At 37.4% G+C, this 17,286-nt stretch overlaps 1 protein-coding gene across 3 annotated transcripts in view; it reads left to right on the plus strand.

The window, feature by feature from the left end:
• The first annotated feature begins 4,276 nt into the window (after positions 1-4,276).
• The window catches only part of iqsec1b (IQ motif and Sec7 domain ArfGEF 1b), a 252,340-nt gene continuing 239,330 nt past the window's right edge, over positions 4,277-17,286 (plus strand). For all 3 annotated transcript variants that reach the window (XM_073825319.1, XM_073825320.1, XM_073825321.1), the window contains exon 1: positions 4,277-4,693. In XM_073825319.1, coding sequence (XP_073681420.1) covers positions 4,407-4,693 — 287 coding nt within the window. In that variant the 5' untranslated portion in view covers positions 4,277-4,406. The remainder of the gene's footprint in view (positions 4,694-17,286) is intronic.

Genomic DNA, 17,286 nt, shown 5'->3' on the forward strand with positions numbered 1-17,286 from the left:
ACCTATAATAGAGAAAATAAACATTGTTCATGTACTCATATTATCATTCATTCTTGTCCCTTGCTTAAGGTGTGAACTAAATATATTAAAAAGGCTTTCAGAATCAGCCTATTTGCTTGTAAAACATCGGCAATCAAAATCGACCATGAAGAATCAATATCGGTGCTACATGCTAATTTTTCTGAAGAACTGTTGAGTGATTTCAGGTGATCTTAAAAGGTTAGTTCACCGAAAAAATGAATTTCTGTCATTAATAACTCACCCTAATGTTGTTCCAAACCCATAAGACCTTTGTTTATCTTCAAAACACAAATGAAGATCATTTGGATTTAATCAAAGAGCTTTCTGATCCTCCTATATTTACTGGATATGCATTTTCAATGCCCAGAAAGGAACCAAAAACATAGTCAAAATAAGTCAATGTGATATAAGTGGTTCAATCATAATTATATGAAGCTGCGAGAATACTTCTGTGTGCAAAGTAAACAAAAATAACTTTATTCAAAGATTTATCTATGGGAGGATCAGATAGCTCTTGGATTAAATCCAAAATATCTTCATTTGTAGATAATTAATGACAGAATTTAAATTTTGGGGTGAACTAAACCTTTAAGCAGCAGTGAGCCTCACAAATACTTAAATCTGATTGAGTTAAAACTGTTTGAACTTTATAAAAAAAAAAACATTCACTGTTATATTGTATTAACTACACTTTGTTCATTTTGTGCTTTTGTTCCTTTGTTTATTGGTCTTAGAGATAAGCCTGATGTGAAAGTGTCACAAACATCCTGAAAAAGTAATCTTGTTAAAATACATTTCTTAAAATAAAAGTATCGAAAAAAGTATCGTTCGGAACCGGTATCGAATTCAGGGTATCGGTATCGGTATCGGTATCGAACATTTTGGAACGATACCCAGCCCTAGTCATGAGGATATTCTGAAGTGCTTTGTCAGTCTCACAAAGGAGCACCGGGTGCATTTAGTTTCTGTTGCCCCATATCAGTATGCCCTATAGACACTGCACTTTGGAAATGCCATTGTGAACAGTATGTAAAAATGCACACCATTACTTGAAAAATCAATGCTGTTTCAATAAGAGGTGCGGTAAAAACAGTATGCCATTAATGTGATTATTTTTGTGCCCTTGAGCACCACTTATATAAATCTAGAGTAAATGTTTGTGATTTTGTTAAATTAAAAACAAAATTATAATGCAAACACAGCCATGAGCAGCAACAAGTCCGTAAAAGCTTTTCAAATATGATCGGCTATAATGATATACACAAGAATAATACAGTTTTTCACTTTTGTTATCAAGTGCAATTAAGCAAGTTTTTGTATTCAGGCACAAAACAAGTGCACTTACATGATGCTATTGTAAATGCTCATCCATCTGAATGTCAGGCTAATGAAATGCTTAAGAATGAGAACTCTAGCTGAGTTTAAATTACTCAAAGAACTGAAGAAGATGGCATAAGAGCTCAGGCTGAGAAGATGAGGATATAGACAGGGAGAGAGATGGAAGGCGGTTAGATGACAGCTTCCCTTCAGGCTACAGTCTGTTTGGAATCAGACAGAGGAAATGCGCTCGAAACATCAGACATTGAGATGCAGTAGTTGGTGTTGCCTCTCAATGATTGAGACAGCACAACAGCAAGGTTGGAAAATAATTCCTGTTTTGAAATTGAATTGCATGCCATTATAGCCATTGCTTACATACACCATGCTGAAAATAAAAAAAGGCATTGAAAGAGTCTGAGACACAATTTCATCATAGCATATGCACATTTTAAGAAGCTGTAAAAGATATGATGTGCTTTTCCTTAGGCAGCTCATCCAAACTGAGCTGTACTTGATTTAGAATTTTAAAATAGCCAGTGCCAACAATTATGTGGTTGTAAATTTTTTTGTGGCTCCATTTGGTGACATTAGTGTCACCAAATTACACTGCTTTAAAGGGATAGCTCACCCAAAAATTAAAATTCTGTCATTAATTACTCATCCTCATGTCGCTCCAAACCCGTAAGGCCTTTGTTCATTTTTGGAACACAAATTAAGATATTTTTGATGAAATCCAAGAGCTTTCTGAACCTAAATAGACAGCAATGCAACAACCACGTTCAAGGCCCAGAAAGGTAGTTAGGACAATAGTTCTAATTTTTTTCTCTTTCGCACCATGCGTCATGGTACTCTCATCAACAAGCGTCGTAGACTGAAACGGAAGAGAAGAAATTAGTTATTTTTGTTTTCTTCACACACAAAAAGTATTCTCGTAGCTTCATTACATTACAGTTGAACCTTTGGAAATGGACTATTTTAATAATGTCCTTGCTATCTTTCTGGGCCTTGAACGTGTCAGTTGTGTTGCTGTCTATTCAGAAAGCTCTTGGATTTCATCAAAAATATCTTAATTTGTGTTCCAAAGATGAATGAAGGTCCTACGGGTTTGGAACGACATGAGGGTGAGTAATTAATGACAGAATTTTTCATTTAGTCTGCATTGGTTCTCCCTTAAGGTCATAAGTTAAGTCTGGATCGATGCAGACTAAGCTCATTGTTATGGCTGTTGGCACTTTATGACCTTATGTAATGTTATCAATGCATACAGAGGAATTCAGCTGGGCAGTTTGATATATGAATCTTTAATTACTGGAAAGGTACCTTTTTCAAAGGTGACTGGTCATAATGAGGAAGAAGATTTGTGTGTGTGTGTGTGTGTGTGTGTGTGTGAGTGAGTGTTTACAACGCATGACCTTTCCTGTCCTAGTTCTAATTTTCAAAGCATGAAATAATCTGCTAAAGAAAATTAGAAACAATCCAAAAATTTGAAAAATGAATCAAGAGAAGACAAAGGCTTCTAAAAATACATTCATTTTTGAGGAAGGCAGACTGTCTTACGGTAAAACTCAGCCTATCCTTGTCATCATTGCAGACGCTTTGATGAAGACAGCTTCTTAGTGATCACAGAGGATAAAGTGTGAATTATGCACATTATCTGGTGTCTCTCCCTCATTAGCAGCACAACGCACAGGTACCGGAGCACCAAACAGCATATGCCTCGGCACTGTCTATCACGACAATTGGAAAGATAAACAGTTCCCCTAATCCTTTTTTTTTTTGGCAGCTTGCATATGCTATGCGTTTTACTGGACACATGTTATAATTAGATTCCCAGGCCTAGTCATTTCTCTCTTTTATGCTACAAATTCAATCTTTCATTGTTATTTGAAACACTCAGATGGTGGCATGTAACTATTTATTCATCTTAACCAAGCAAACTCAACTGTAACTGTAATGAATTATATAAGACAATCACCATGCAGACAGATTGAGAAATAAATCAAGTAAATCAAGTTTTGGTTTCATTATGCCATTGCACCAACTGGCATGAAGATCAATCTTAAATGGGCAATCCCGTTCTGTTATTGCCAAAGACAACCACCAGAGGGCACTTTGTAGGACTGAGACACAGAGGGAGCTGCTGGCATAGTGTACAATTGTATGCTATTTTAACCCTATATATTTTGCAGGTACTGTAATAAATAGAATATATGAGTACATTGATCTATAAATTATACATTTCTTAGATGACAAGCAATAGCTGGAGTTTAAGCATTTATGATTTAACGAGCACGGAACATAATTTCACTGACAGTGTGCCAGAGAAAATGAGTCATTGCATGAAAATGTAACTCCTCTCTTGGCTCCTCTCTTCTGTTGCAGGAGATGTTTGGATAGGATGAGTAGTGCACTTGTTTAAAGAGCTGACATGAGTTACTTTGGGCTCATGAGATCCCTCTGATCTCACATTGATTTATTATGGCTTCACAGTACAATATCTACTGAAACAACATCTTAAACCTTGTTTGCTGGTTTTCATTTGCTGAAGCTTGGAGATCAGTTAAGACCATCTTAGACTGGTTTGAGAGTTTTTTTTTTCATATATTCAGGAAGATTAGCTTGCCAACGTTACTTTGGTACGCAAACAACTCTATAAGTTGTAGGCTATAGCATTTGATCTAGTTAGCAGACTCGTTTGACCAAATAGCCTTGGTGAACATCATCTCGAACCAGATAAAACCAACAAACATGTTTGTTCATACTTTTTAAAATGTTTACTTTTGATATGTAATAATGTACCAAGATAAATAGAGATACTGCCAGTGCAGTAAACACTGCTTACCTTAGCAGTCCTCCCAATGAAGGGTTAAACGGATTTACCATCCACGGAGCGGGTTAGTTATTGTGGCGCAGCGCAGAGCCTCTGGACGGCGCGCTGCAGCGGACGAGCGCTTGAGCGCAACTTCAGTACTCAGTACTGAGCGCCGACAGCAGTCAGCAGTACCAGCAAACATAAACAATGGCGGAGCGGCTGTAAACCCAGCTCAGCGGATCGAATTTGCCCCATGGACGGGCATTTCGCGTACATCGACATGGAGAACCCGACCGAAAACCCTAGCAAGGCGGCGGAGTACCTGAAAGAGCTGAATAAAATCATCGAAACCCAACAGGAGTTGTTGGAGAAGCAGAAGAATCGGATTGAAGAGCTCGAACAGCAAGTGTGTGATCTTTGTCAAGAGAACGCGTGCTTGAAGGATCAGCACCAGAGGCACCTGGCCACCTGCAGACTGCAACAACAGGGCAACAGTCACCCCACGCTGGGGTCCATAAAGGAGAATGTGATCCAAGAAAAGTAAGAGTCCCACTTTTGCCAAGCTGTCACTGCTTGTTTCGTTTGGACTGTGCATGAATGGAATAACTAAGCAGACATGTCAGCTGTACATGGCGCTATTTGAATACTAGTTATGATCAGGAGTGTTTATTTGTGGGTCTCAACGACAATGGACGGACTCGCTTAGCGGGACGGCTTTGGGTGTGAGTAAATGCCACCACTCAAATGTCACCGGGCGTGTTTATTTATATAAAACGCATGTCTATATTAACAAAGTGAATATATTAGGGAGCACAGCAGTCAGTTAGAAAAGACATTAAAAGCATAATACGGTCCCTCCCGACGCACAAAATGCTGGCACATAGTACATAGGCAGCTTGCGTGGACACACACCCCATGTCGACGGCGTTCAGTTCTGACAAGACTAAAATGGGCTTTTGACACTTGAAATTGTTTACCCACCGTCATTCTGCAGACGTAATCCTACGTTGTTTTGTTCCGTGTTTCACACTGTTGTTCATACTTTATCCAGGGTTAGTAATTAATCCTGGGCTGTCAGGTTTTGAGATTGCGCACAGGTTAATGTTCTTATTTGCATATTTATGAGGTAGCCAACGATGATTGGACAAACACGGCAAGCGACCTGTTTTAATAACGGCGTGTCCACGTGTGGAAATGTTGCCAAGTAGATCCCATAGCCTTACAAAATATAGTACAGCAAAAATACAGTGTCTTCTTCATTTTCAGTTTGACATGTTTAATGTTTCCCTCAGAAACAGCGTGTGAAAGTTCTGCGAACTGTAGAAAGCTCATGAATATTTAATGAAGCAAATCTTGATTGGGTTGCCAGGTGCTAAACAACGTGTTAAGGCTACAGTCTCTCAAGAACAAGGGTTGTATAACCCAGGGTGGAAAGCAGCGTAACCCAGGTTTGAAAATGCATTAACCCAGGGTTAAGTGCAGTGTGAAAACACCCTAAAGAGATCCGCCTGAGAAAAAAAAATTATATGAGTTATCTGTAAGCTGATGAAAGCATTTTTAAGTAAGTATCATATCAGTATGTGTAAACAGTAAGAAAGCTGCCAGGTTTATTGTGACAAAAGTAATTGTAAATTATTTTTTATAACAAAACGCAAGATTTAATTAGGAGAACTGGTCACGAAACATCTGTTTTGCAGCTGCGATGGTTTTAATTGATTTCAGTCAGTCTTTGTACGAGACTAACGTAATATGTTGACTGAAATGGCAAACATTTGCTAGTTTCATTTAGTAGAGGGTTTGCACTTAGGGCAGCATTACCTGGATGCACAGCAATATTAGCGGTATTTGGATGTACAGCATGGATTTCATGGTTAATTGTCTTCTGAATATGTTCGGCTAATTTACCATTGAAAAAAAGTGTGGAAGCTGCCAAATCATATAGAGAAGTACTTAGTAAGCAGGAATGGGGCAATATTTTGACAAACTAAAGTTAATAAGTGGTAAAGATACCTACGAGTGGTATTAAATAAGATATTAGCCTAATATTTCACGTACCTAACCAGAAATGATAAGAACAAACACAAATGTTGTCAAGATTCTTGTTCTGGAAATCCTGGTTCAGTTTGGCCAACCACAAATGCCTTTTGTTTCCCAGACAGTTATATGCATTTTTCTCTTTGATTTGTTTTAACTTTTGGCAGTCTATATTACTCCTAATGTTTTCCCCAGTCCAACCAATTAGTAAAGCCTAAAACATGACAATAAATGACATTTTTAGCAGGAATAATCAGCAAAATATGTGAGTTTTGTTCGGTTCAGTGGCATTGTTTACATTCCGTGCTGCCAATATGGCTGATCGATGATGTGTCATGAAAATGATCTATATTCTTGTCAGCTCTTGATGTTTCTATTTGTATTATGGCCTGTATTTTTATGGCTTGTATTATGGCCTGTTGTGAATGTTTGAGATGAACTCCCCATTAGGAATTCCTTTTCGATTCCATTTGTACTAGAGTGTTACGTCACAATGCTATTCTGAAGATGGTGTCCTAAGTGTTCTAATCTGCTATTATTTTATTATGTTGACAATCAGGAGCTCACATAGCTTCTGGTGCCTCACTACATGATGGGTTTGCTGGCTTGCTGCAGTGTTAGGATTTCCAAGAGGATTCATTGCAAGAGATAAGTGTTTATCTGGCATATTTATGGAAATTTACATGAGTGTTTGGATGAGGCAGGAACATACATTTCTCCCCAGACATGTGGCATTTCTAAGCCTCATGTGGATTTGGATTTTAGCTGTATGTGAGCATGCAGTGTTCACATTAGACCTTGTAATGCAAATGCACTGGCTGATCAATCATGATCTCTCCTTTTTTTTTTTTTTTTTTTTTACAGTTTATGTTGTGAATTCATGTTTTATTCTGCAAAGCGGTAACCTTTTAAAGAAGATGGGGCTGTTTCATGAGCTGCACTTGCACTTTCTACAGTACATTTTGTCAATAGCTTGTGTTGTAATTCAGTGCAGAGAGGCAGAAAGTTTGGCGTTCACCTTCACCTTTCTTATAAGGAGTGCAGATTCTTTAAGAGTGAAATACTGTATCTGTTCTGTACCGTTCTTGAGATCAGGGAAGATATAATTTTATTTTATTCCTGGCTCTATAATGACTGAGCTCTGTGGTGTAACATTAGCAATTCATTTTTATTTCCCACTTGCTATTTGCTTTTTGCATATGCCTCACTTATCTGTGCCTGCTTGAATGTCAAAACAATTCTGTTCATAATATGCGCACACTTCGCTTTAGTCTCTTTTTTCCTGAACGGTTTTCGCTGGTATGTTGTAGCTTCTTTTTTCACTGCGGTGCTACAAAATCAGGATTACAATATTTTAAACATATGTCTGTTGTTCCCTGGGTGATGCAAGTGTTGTAGATGGCGTGGTCCTGTTGGTAAACATTAGAGTGAGCACTGTATCAAGGCTGATCACGTTCCAGGCTTTAAGCCTGCATTTTTTCCTTTTTTTGTGTGTTAATTTTGCTAAAGCACAGGAAAGACACAGCACCTGTTAAGCAGAGAGTAAAAGATGAAAGGTTTATCATCAAATGCAGAAGGGGTTATGTGTTTAACCAGAGATGAACACATAGAAACTAAAAAAAATTCCCAGATTAGTTAAGAAGAACATCTGCAGATGATGATGAAAAGTGCATAGAAAATGCTGTATTATGCTAGCAAAACATCTTTACATCACTACAGGTGTTTCATAACAGTGGATGGTTAGATAACATGAAAAATCTGAGCAGAGAATGGTTTGTAATTGTACCCGTCTGAACCACAAACTGGAACCACTGAAGGTGGAAAAGTGCTTCTATTCATAAAATAAGTTTTTCTTAGCAGTGTACCCTAAATGGATGCATCATTGTGATTGGCTGTGATGTGAATTTATCTTCTATTCTCAGACACCTTTGGTATTGAACTGAGTCCTTCAAATATCAAGGATTAGAGAAGATCATCCGCTCTGAAGATCATCTTCTCACATCCTCATGATTTGAAGGACTTTAAGTTTAACACCAAAGGAGAATGAGGAAAAGGAGCACTCCAGTTATTCCGCAGCTGAACATATTCTGAAGAATAACTTGAGGAGTGAGGCATCGGCATAACTTGTCATGAATAACTTGAATGTGCAAAGTCACAAAGCTGTATCTGTGATTTTTATAGCAATACATCTTAAGTGCATGCTTCATTGGGATTTCCTGTGATGTGAAGTACTCTGCTTTCTTTCTTACTCTCCTTTGGTATTGAATCCATAGTCCTTCAATTCTTGAAGATTTGAGAAGATCATCCTCTCGATCTTCTCACATCCTCATGATTTGACTCTGAGTTTAACACCAAAGAAGTTTAAGGAAAAAGAGCACTCCAGTTATTCTGCAGCTAAACATTTTCTGAAGAATAATGTGCGGAATCGCTGTAACTTAAGAGGAATTTGCAAAGTCACAAAACTGTATCTGTGATTTTTATAGCAAACCATCTTAAGTGCATGCTTCATTGGGATTTCCTGTGATGTGAAGTACTCTGCTTTCTTTCTTACTCTCCTTTGGTATTGAATCCATAGTCCTTCAATTCATGAGGATTTGAGAAGATCATCCTCTCGATCTTCTCACATCCTCATGATTTGACTCTGAGTTTAACACCAAAGAAGTTTAAGGAAAGAGAGCACTCCAGTTATTCTGCAGCTAAACATATTCTGAAGAATAATGTGAGGAATCGCTGTAACTTAAGAGGAATTTGCAAAGTCACAAAACTGTATCTGGTTTTAATGGCAATACATCTTAAAAGCATGCTTCATTGGGATTGTGTGTGATGTGAAAAACTCTGCCTTCTTTCTTACTCTCTTTTGGTATTGAACCCATAGTCCTTCAATTCACACGGATTTGAGAAGATCATCCTCTCAGATCTTCTCACATCCTCATGATTTGACTCTGGGGTTTAACACCAAAGAAGTTTGAGGAAAAAGTGCACTCCAGTTATTCCGCAGCTGAACGTATTCTGAAGAATAACTTGAGGAGTGAGGAATCGGCATAACTTGAGAGGAACGTGCAAAGTCACAAAGCTGTATCTGTGATTTTATGGCAGTACATCTTAAATGCATGCTTCATTGGGATTGCCTGTGATGTGAAGTACTTTTGCTCGTTCTCCTTTGGTATTGAACCCATAGTCCTTCAATTCACAAGGATTTGAGAAGATCATCCTCTCCGATCGTCTCACATCCTCATGATTTGACCCTGGGGTTTAACACCACTGAAGAATGAGGAAAAAAACACTCTAGTTATTCTGCAGCCAAAGTTAAACAGAAGAATAACTAGAAGTGTGAAGAACTGGCATATTTTGAGAGGGGCATGCATAGTCACAAAGCTAGATCTGTTATATGTAGCAGTATCTGAAGACTCTGGGTCTAATACCAAAAGAAAAAGGGGAAAGATGACTTCACATTACGCCACATTTGAGATACAGTGTTGAGAGTATCACAGACACAACTTGACTTGTAACCAGCACTCTTCAAAATATCTTCAAAATATAGCAAGCAAATATAGATGGTAGTCAATATAGTTGCCCTTTCCTCATTCTCCTACAGTGTTAAACCCAGAGTAGTTCAATTCATGAGGATTTGTAAAGATCATCCGCTAAATCTTCCCACATCCTTATGATTTGATGGACTCTGGGTTTAACACCAAAGGAGAATTAGAAAAAAGACCACTGTGGTTATTCTGCAGCTTCTCACAACTGCAGAGCAACTGGAGGATTGTCAGTATAGCTTAACTCGAGATGTTTAAAACATCCAGGTGATTGCAACAAAAGTATTTTCTTGAGGGGTGGTTTCTTGGCACAGCTGTCCATTAACAGTCCTCTGACTGGTAACTACAGTACATCTGCACAAAGGCGAAGTTGTCACTGATAAATTTTGTTTTGTGGGCAAATCGATTACATCAATGCATCACTATCAGATGTTTTCCACAAACATATAACAAAGATTTTTCTTGCAGCAGAAATGGCTTTTTGGTTCGCTTGCTGCCTTAAAAAAATTCAAATCTCTGGTGCTATTCATGTCAAAACAGACAGGTCTTTTTATTTCGTTCTGTTGGCACTTTATGTTTTAAACATATATGAGTTTGTCGACTTCTGAAAGGGGTCTGAATGTTGAATAGCGAAATCAAAGCTGGAAGCAGCATGTGTTTAGCTTGGCTGGTCTTTCTTGCACCACCAGTCAGTGTCTCTGACAGGGAGATCGCCAAGTCATAACAGAGCATTTCTACACTTGCAGCTCGGCACTGACAATCTGTTTCCTAGCTGCTCCATATTTTTTTTCATAGGCTGGTGCCATTATCGCTTGTGACTGCTTGCAAGCACGCACCGTGATTTAGAGCGTGGAAGTGTAGTAGGCAATGAAACTTCAGCCAATGATTTGTGTGTTGCGTTTCACCTTAGAAGGGGACTGTGTTTGGTATGCATTGTTTCTGCACAATGCTGTGGAGAGTTAAAAGACCGGCGTTTTTTGCTGCAGCCGACTGCTGGCCCTCGTGTCACGAAGCACTTTGCCACGTCAGCTCACGGCTTTGTGCTGACCGCAGCAAACTGGCAATTGTAGCATAGGCTGAAATGGCTTGTGAAGAATCTCTAGGTGATTTTGTATACAAATGTCATTTGATACAATGCTTGTGTGGAATGATCTAATATTCGCAAAGTGGCACCTTCCTCAGTAAATATTTGTATAGGACGTAGCAGTCAAAAGTTCAACTTTTGCCATTTTAGCTGGTTGGATTGGGATAGTTCACCCAAAAATGTCTGTCATTAATTACTCACCTTCATGTCATTCCAATCCGTGAGACCTTTGTTCATCTTCGGGACACAAATTAAGATAACGCAAGACAGTGCAACTACCACATTCAAGGTTCTCAAAGGTAGTAAGGACTTTGTTAAAACAGTCCATGTGACATCAGTGATTCAACCATAATGTTATGAAGCTACAAGAAAACTTTTGTGCAAAAAAAAAAAAAAGACTGTATTCAACAATTTCTTCTCTTCTGTCTATTCGATGTGCAGTCTTGTCACATGGACTATTTTACTGATGTCCTTACTACCTTTCTGGGCCTTGAACGTGGCAGTTGCGTTGCTGTCTATGCAGGGTCAGAAAGCTCTCGGGTTTCATCGAAAATATCTTTATTTGTGTTCTAAAGATAAACGAAGGTATTACGGATTTGGAACAGTATGAGGGTGAGTAATTGATGACAGAATGGTGATCTATCCCTTTAAAGGAATAGTGAAAATGTGTTGTTTGCTGCTTTATCAGAGCAGATTTGGAAAAATGTAGCATTACATCACTTGTTCAGCAATAGTGAAGTAAATGGGTGCCGTCAGAATACAGTCATTCCGTGTCAAATCAACCAAATTTCACAAACTTCCCCGGCTCAAATTTTAGATTTTGCTAATATTTATTCTGAGGAAAGATAGACATGTATAGTGATGAAAACCAAAATATTCAATGTCATGGATAAATATTTGCTGAGTAGTCCACTATTTTGTAGAGGGAGGTCAAAATGGCATTTTTTTAGAATCTAAAATCCTATTGCAGTATCTTTCCTTTTTGAGTTATAGGCATGCAAATTGTAAAAAGTATATTTATGGCACTCAGCCAGGTATATTCAATGCAGTGGTCTTGACAGAAAGAAACAAGATACATCTCCAGTTATAACATTATTTGTTCTTCAGACATTACTCTTTAAAATAAAAGAAGTATCATATTTTTTTAAACTGACAAACATTTGGTTTTTGACCACTGAATGTGTACATTTTAACAATTTACTTCTGGAGCCAAATTGGAATTCCAATATCTCTGGAACCAAATCTCATAGGGCATTAAAAATAAAGATGCCGAAAGGAAAGTTTGTTAAGACTCAGTATCTAAAAGGGCATTAAAATATCTTTAATACTTCTTGAGTTACAGGCATGCAACCTTTGGAGAGAATTTTTTGAAAGGTGCTGTTTCCCTATTTTTGAATGGTCACCATTGGCACATAATGCAACTAAGATTGCTAAAGTCAACAAATTTTAACTAATATAACTACCGATCTCTGTGTAAAAATTAGATAATGATGCTGCCATCTTTCGGAAGTAATTTTTAACCCCCTGTAACTTGACTCTAAATCTAAGGTGAAAATTGCCATTTCGAAAGTAGTGGATTACCCAGTAATTATTTATCCATGACATTTAATATTTTGACTTTCAGCACTATACATGTTTATCTTTCTTCAGAATAAATATTAGCAAAATGAAAAATTTGAGCTGGGGACCTCTGGTTGAATTGACACAGAATGACCCAATAAGAGTTCATCCATATGACTTCATTAATTAAGTCCATTAATTAACATCTTGTGAATTAAAAAGCTGCATGCAAGTAACAAATCCATCATTAAGACGCCTTAACTTTATAAACTGCCAATTGACCCTTCGCAAACAACTTGATCATAATGCCGAATTCACTGTTTTGTCTGACAAACAAATCAGACAGGAGAGTAGATTAACTTTGGTAGACTTAAACCTGAAACATTGTGTGTTTTGATGTCGTTTTGCGGTTGAAACAAACATACTTTCTGATGTTCATTCATGTTTTTTTTGTGTCGATTGATCTAATAAGGCAATACAGTGATCTGTCACAACATGTTAAACAGACACAATTTCTTAAATTACAATATTTTAAAGCTGAGACCTTGTTTCATACCAGAATTAACCTTTCTTGTCTTTCGGTGTGTTGTCAGTTTCCTCTTTGCTCTGCAATGTATTTTTCACTGCGTGAGAACGTGTTGTTTGAAAGCACATTGTTTGTCGGACATAGCAACGGTATCTAAGGGGGGGGGGGGGGTTCTAAAGGATCAATTAATTAAAGAATTTTTATTTTTGGGTGAACTATCCCTTTAAAGGAATAGTGAAAATCTGATGAAAAAAAATGTATGTATGTGTATATAGATAAAGGATATTTTTTAAATATTCTTCTGTATTTAATATTGAGCTCCATTGAAAGTTCGTACAACCAAGTCTTTCATGCATCAAAATAACTAAATGAAAAAAAAAAAAAAATCAAAGTAATCCATATTTGGTAATCCAGGGTAATCCATGTAATCCAGAATTGAGCATCCAGGTTTACTGAAGTTACTTAAATGCTTTGTGATGATGAACAAGTTTCATGTTTTAAGTTTGAAAATTTTCAGAATTTTAATTTTTGGGTGAACCACCCCCTTGAAGACATTTTTCCCATTCCTTTCCAAACAAAGGCTTAGATTTAGTTTGTAATCCCCTTTATGACAGTACAAAAAAATTACACTCGTTTCGAAGCCAATTTTTGTATGGTACTTTCCTAAAGGGAAATATCACTGTTGCCAAGTTTATATTAGACGAGGAGACATTGCTCAAGGGAACTGCCTAGAATCTCATACCGTTCACTATGCAGTGTACTAACATCACTAACTCAAAATCAATGGCTGGCAGATGTACAGTACACTGCTGCCAGAGGTGGTGCATATCCTTGGCTGCAAATATACTTCTCCCTTCTCTTTGATAAAAAAAGTTTCATTCTTTTAGTCTGGTAGATTATAAAATCACTCAATCTAACAGGTCACCTATATGTTTTCCTAGAAATATAATGAGTCGTTTAATGATTCCATAGAAAACATCAATGTCACAATGTCTTTGTGAAAGCGTAGCAAGCGGTAGCATGCTTACAATGTTTGTTCAGGTTCAGCAACCTGCAGCTTGTATGGCTGCAAATGGCATATTGCAATCTCCAGCGTGATGGATAATTAAGTGTATGAATAGGATTCAGAGTAGCCCTGGGCAGAAGCAGAACATGTGCCGGCCGTGATGTGTTTTTCCATATAGGAGCGGCATCCATCTCGGATAGTGGAGAACGGACTGTGAAACCCTTGGGTGGCCGTGTAACACTGCCATTTGAATACTAAGATGAGAGGAGTAAACAAACACGAGATCCGCTGTGAGGCAATGAAATATTGAAGGCATGTGTGACTGGTAAAATTGCTCCCTTGGAAATACTCTATGTGATTGTGTATATTAAATATGTTCGATGAAGCTTGGGCTAGAAGAATGTGAACCACAGGTAGCTATGGCTCACAGGAATATTCTGGGTTCAATATAAGTTAAATTTAATTAGTAGCATTTGTGGTATAATGTTGATTACCACACAAAAAAATAAAAAGTCGAGGTTGTGATATAAAGGATAAAGTGAATGCATGAAAATGGAAAATGCATCCATCCACTCCTCTGCTGATATGTGGATATTTGAGTAATATTGCTTTTTTGTGCTATTATGGCTCATGGCATCGATCTATTAGTTGCAATGCAGAGGCATGGGATATTGTTTACTGGTGCAGAACTAGTTGCAAATTGGAACTCCTGTCATAAAATGTGTGTTGCTGGGGCTTAGCGTTCTAATATTTCGCCCCAGAATTAAGAACCCTCACAGGATCTGGAAAAGTAAGGAACTTTAAAAAGTGTGCTGCAGATGGCATACGATTTAATGAGATGACAAGGCTTGGAGTTATATAATGATTGTTAATTCACAGTAGGAGAGTGTCTCTCTGTTTATTTATTTGGTTTTAGAAGTCTTTTTATGTGTCTCAATGTGCGCTGTGCATATGAAACGGCTTGACAATATGTGGCATATTTTTCCTGCTAATGAATTCTGTAAACAATTGTAAATTCAAGCCTATCAAAGAGCAACATTTCCTGTCTTAAATTGGTTTTGTGCTTTCATTTAATGCAGATTGTATACAGTAAGTGTTACAAAGCATGTCAAAATAAATATTACAATTATATAATGTGCTTATGAGTAATAAATATTGTCAATGCAACTAATTACTGAAATTAGATTTATAGTTTTTTTATTAATATCAAATATAGTTTATATTTTCTTCCCAACATGTGAGAATATGTGTGACCCTGGACCACAAAACAAGTCGTAAGTAGTAGGGATGGGCATTTTAAGCAAAAATACTATTCGATAATCGCAGGGTATTATTCGATTATTATTCGAAAATCGCACCCCTCCCGTGTATGCACGCACATACATAAACAGAGAGAGGACACGAGACCATTCACACTTTCAGTGTGTATGATAACAAACTGTTTAATTCATTTGAGAATCTGTCTTAACAAATCTGTCTTAACATAAGCCATTAAATGGTTGTAATGTATGATTGCTGAAATATTAATATAATAAATAAACATAAACGAATTATGGCACTTATTAACGTAACAGTCCATCGATTAGCATTCAGCTGCTCATAAGCCAAGACATTTCTGTTTTAAAAATGAGCATGAACATTCATAGCATTAAAAAAAATGCTGGGGATAGTTCGTTAGAGTTTTCCCTCGTTCCCACGCTTTCCTTTGATTTAAAATGGCTTTAAATAGACCGTGAGCATTTTACTTTCGATTTAGCGTCAATTCGGTGTCAATTAATTGAATGGACATCAACAAAACAGTACGACAAAATTATTTAGTCTATATCAAACATAGAATTATTCATTTATTAACAAAAATAAAATAACTGTTACATAAGCAAACACGGTGGAACCAAATAAATAAACGAATGTTCTTCCAATGAGCTTCCAAAATCACCTTTTAGATAAACGGCAGCAGTCAAATTATTTTTAAAACAGACACTTTTGCATTTCGTTTAAAAACTAAATCTTTTGCCAACATATTGCCTTTCTCACCTCACTCGACTTGCACTCCTCATGTGATGAAATCAGACTCCTGCCCCAGATGCGACTAGACTGCTTTGAGCAGCCGCGTTCAGTTCTCAATTGTACTGTTTGTTCTCTAACTGAACTAAATGATTTTTATTACTAAAAATAAAATAATCAAAACGACGGCGGGGCTGGTGCCGTGGTGGGCAAGTGACAGCAGGAAGCATTTCAGAATCACTAAAACAACATTGCTGTGCAACAAGATGGTTAGTCAAGTTATCCCGTTCCGTCGTGCAAAATCACATGACTTTTTTAAAGCGCATTTATTCTGTTAAAGTTTTCTTATTGTAGTTTATGCACATTTTTTTCTTATCGGACAAAAAGTCTATCCTACTTAATTTTGCACATACGTTTTATGCGCATTTTTTCAATTCATGCGCATCTTCACGTTTCCATTCAGAGTTTTGTTTGAGATATTCCGGCCGCAGAGAACAGCCTTTGCATTGTGTTTCAACTATGATAAACAAGCCTCGCACGGCAGAGTTTGCACTGCACTTCATTCTCATTCATTTTATTAGAATTAGAAATCATGTTCTTCTGTTGTCCTTGACAGCTTTGAAGTGCGTTATTGGCGGCGCCACCCTCCCCCGCGCATCATCACCGAACACTTGGGGAAATTAATAATCGCACAAACCTATTCGGTAATTAAATCAACTAATCGAATATTCGAAAATCGTGACCCATCCCTAGTAAGTAGCAAGGGTATATTTGTAGCAATAGCCAACAATGCATTGTATGGGTCAAAATGATCAATTTTTCTTTTATGCCAAAAATCCTTAGGATATAAGTAGGGCTGCACGATTAATCGAACGATGTTGTGAGGCGCGTTTAGTCAATGAAGCCGGTACTTTGATTAGTAGTAAATCTCCATCACGTGCGTTCAGCTGCGTTCAGCTGGAGCGTTCAGAGGCGTAAATCACTAACAAGCTACGCCAAATCACGCTCAAAATCGAATGCGATTTTGAGCGCGATTTGGCGTAGCTTGTCAGTGATTTACGTCTCTCTGTGTATTAATTGCCGTTCCAGCTGAACGCACGTGATGGAGATTTACTACTAATCAAAGTACCGGCTTCATTGACTAAACGCGCCTCACAACATCATGCGATTAATCGTGCAGCCCTAGATATAAGTAAAGATCATGTTCCATGAAGATATTTTGTAAATTTACTACCGTAAATATATCAAAACGTAATTTTTGATTAGTAATATGCATGGCTAACTTAATTTGGACAACTTTAAAGGCGATTTTCTTTTGCACCCTCAGATTCCATAATTTCAAATAGTTGTATCTCAGCCAAATATTATCATATCCTAACACAT

This window comes from Garra rufa, chromosome 20 (genome assembly GCF_049309525.1).
Source record: "Garra rufa chromosome 20, GarRuf1.0, whole genome shotgun sequence".
NCBI lineage: Eukaryota > Metazoa > Chordata > Actinopteri > Cypriniformes > Cyprinidae > Garra > Garra rufa.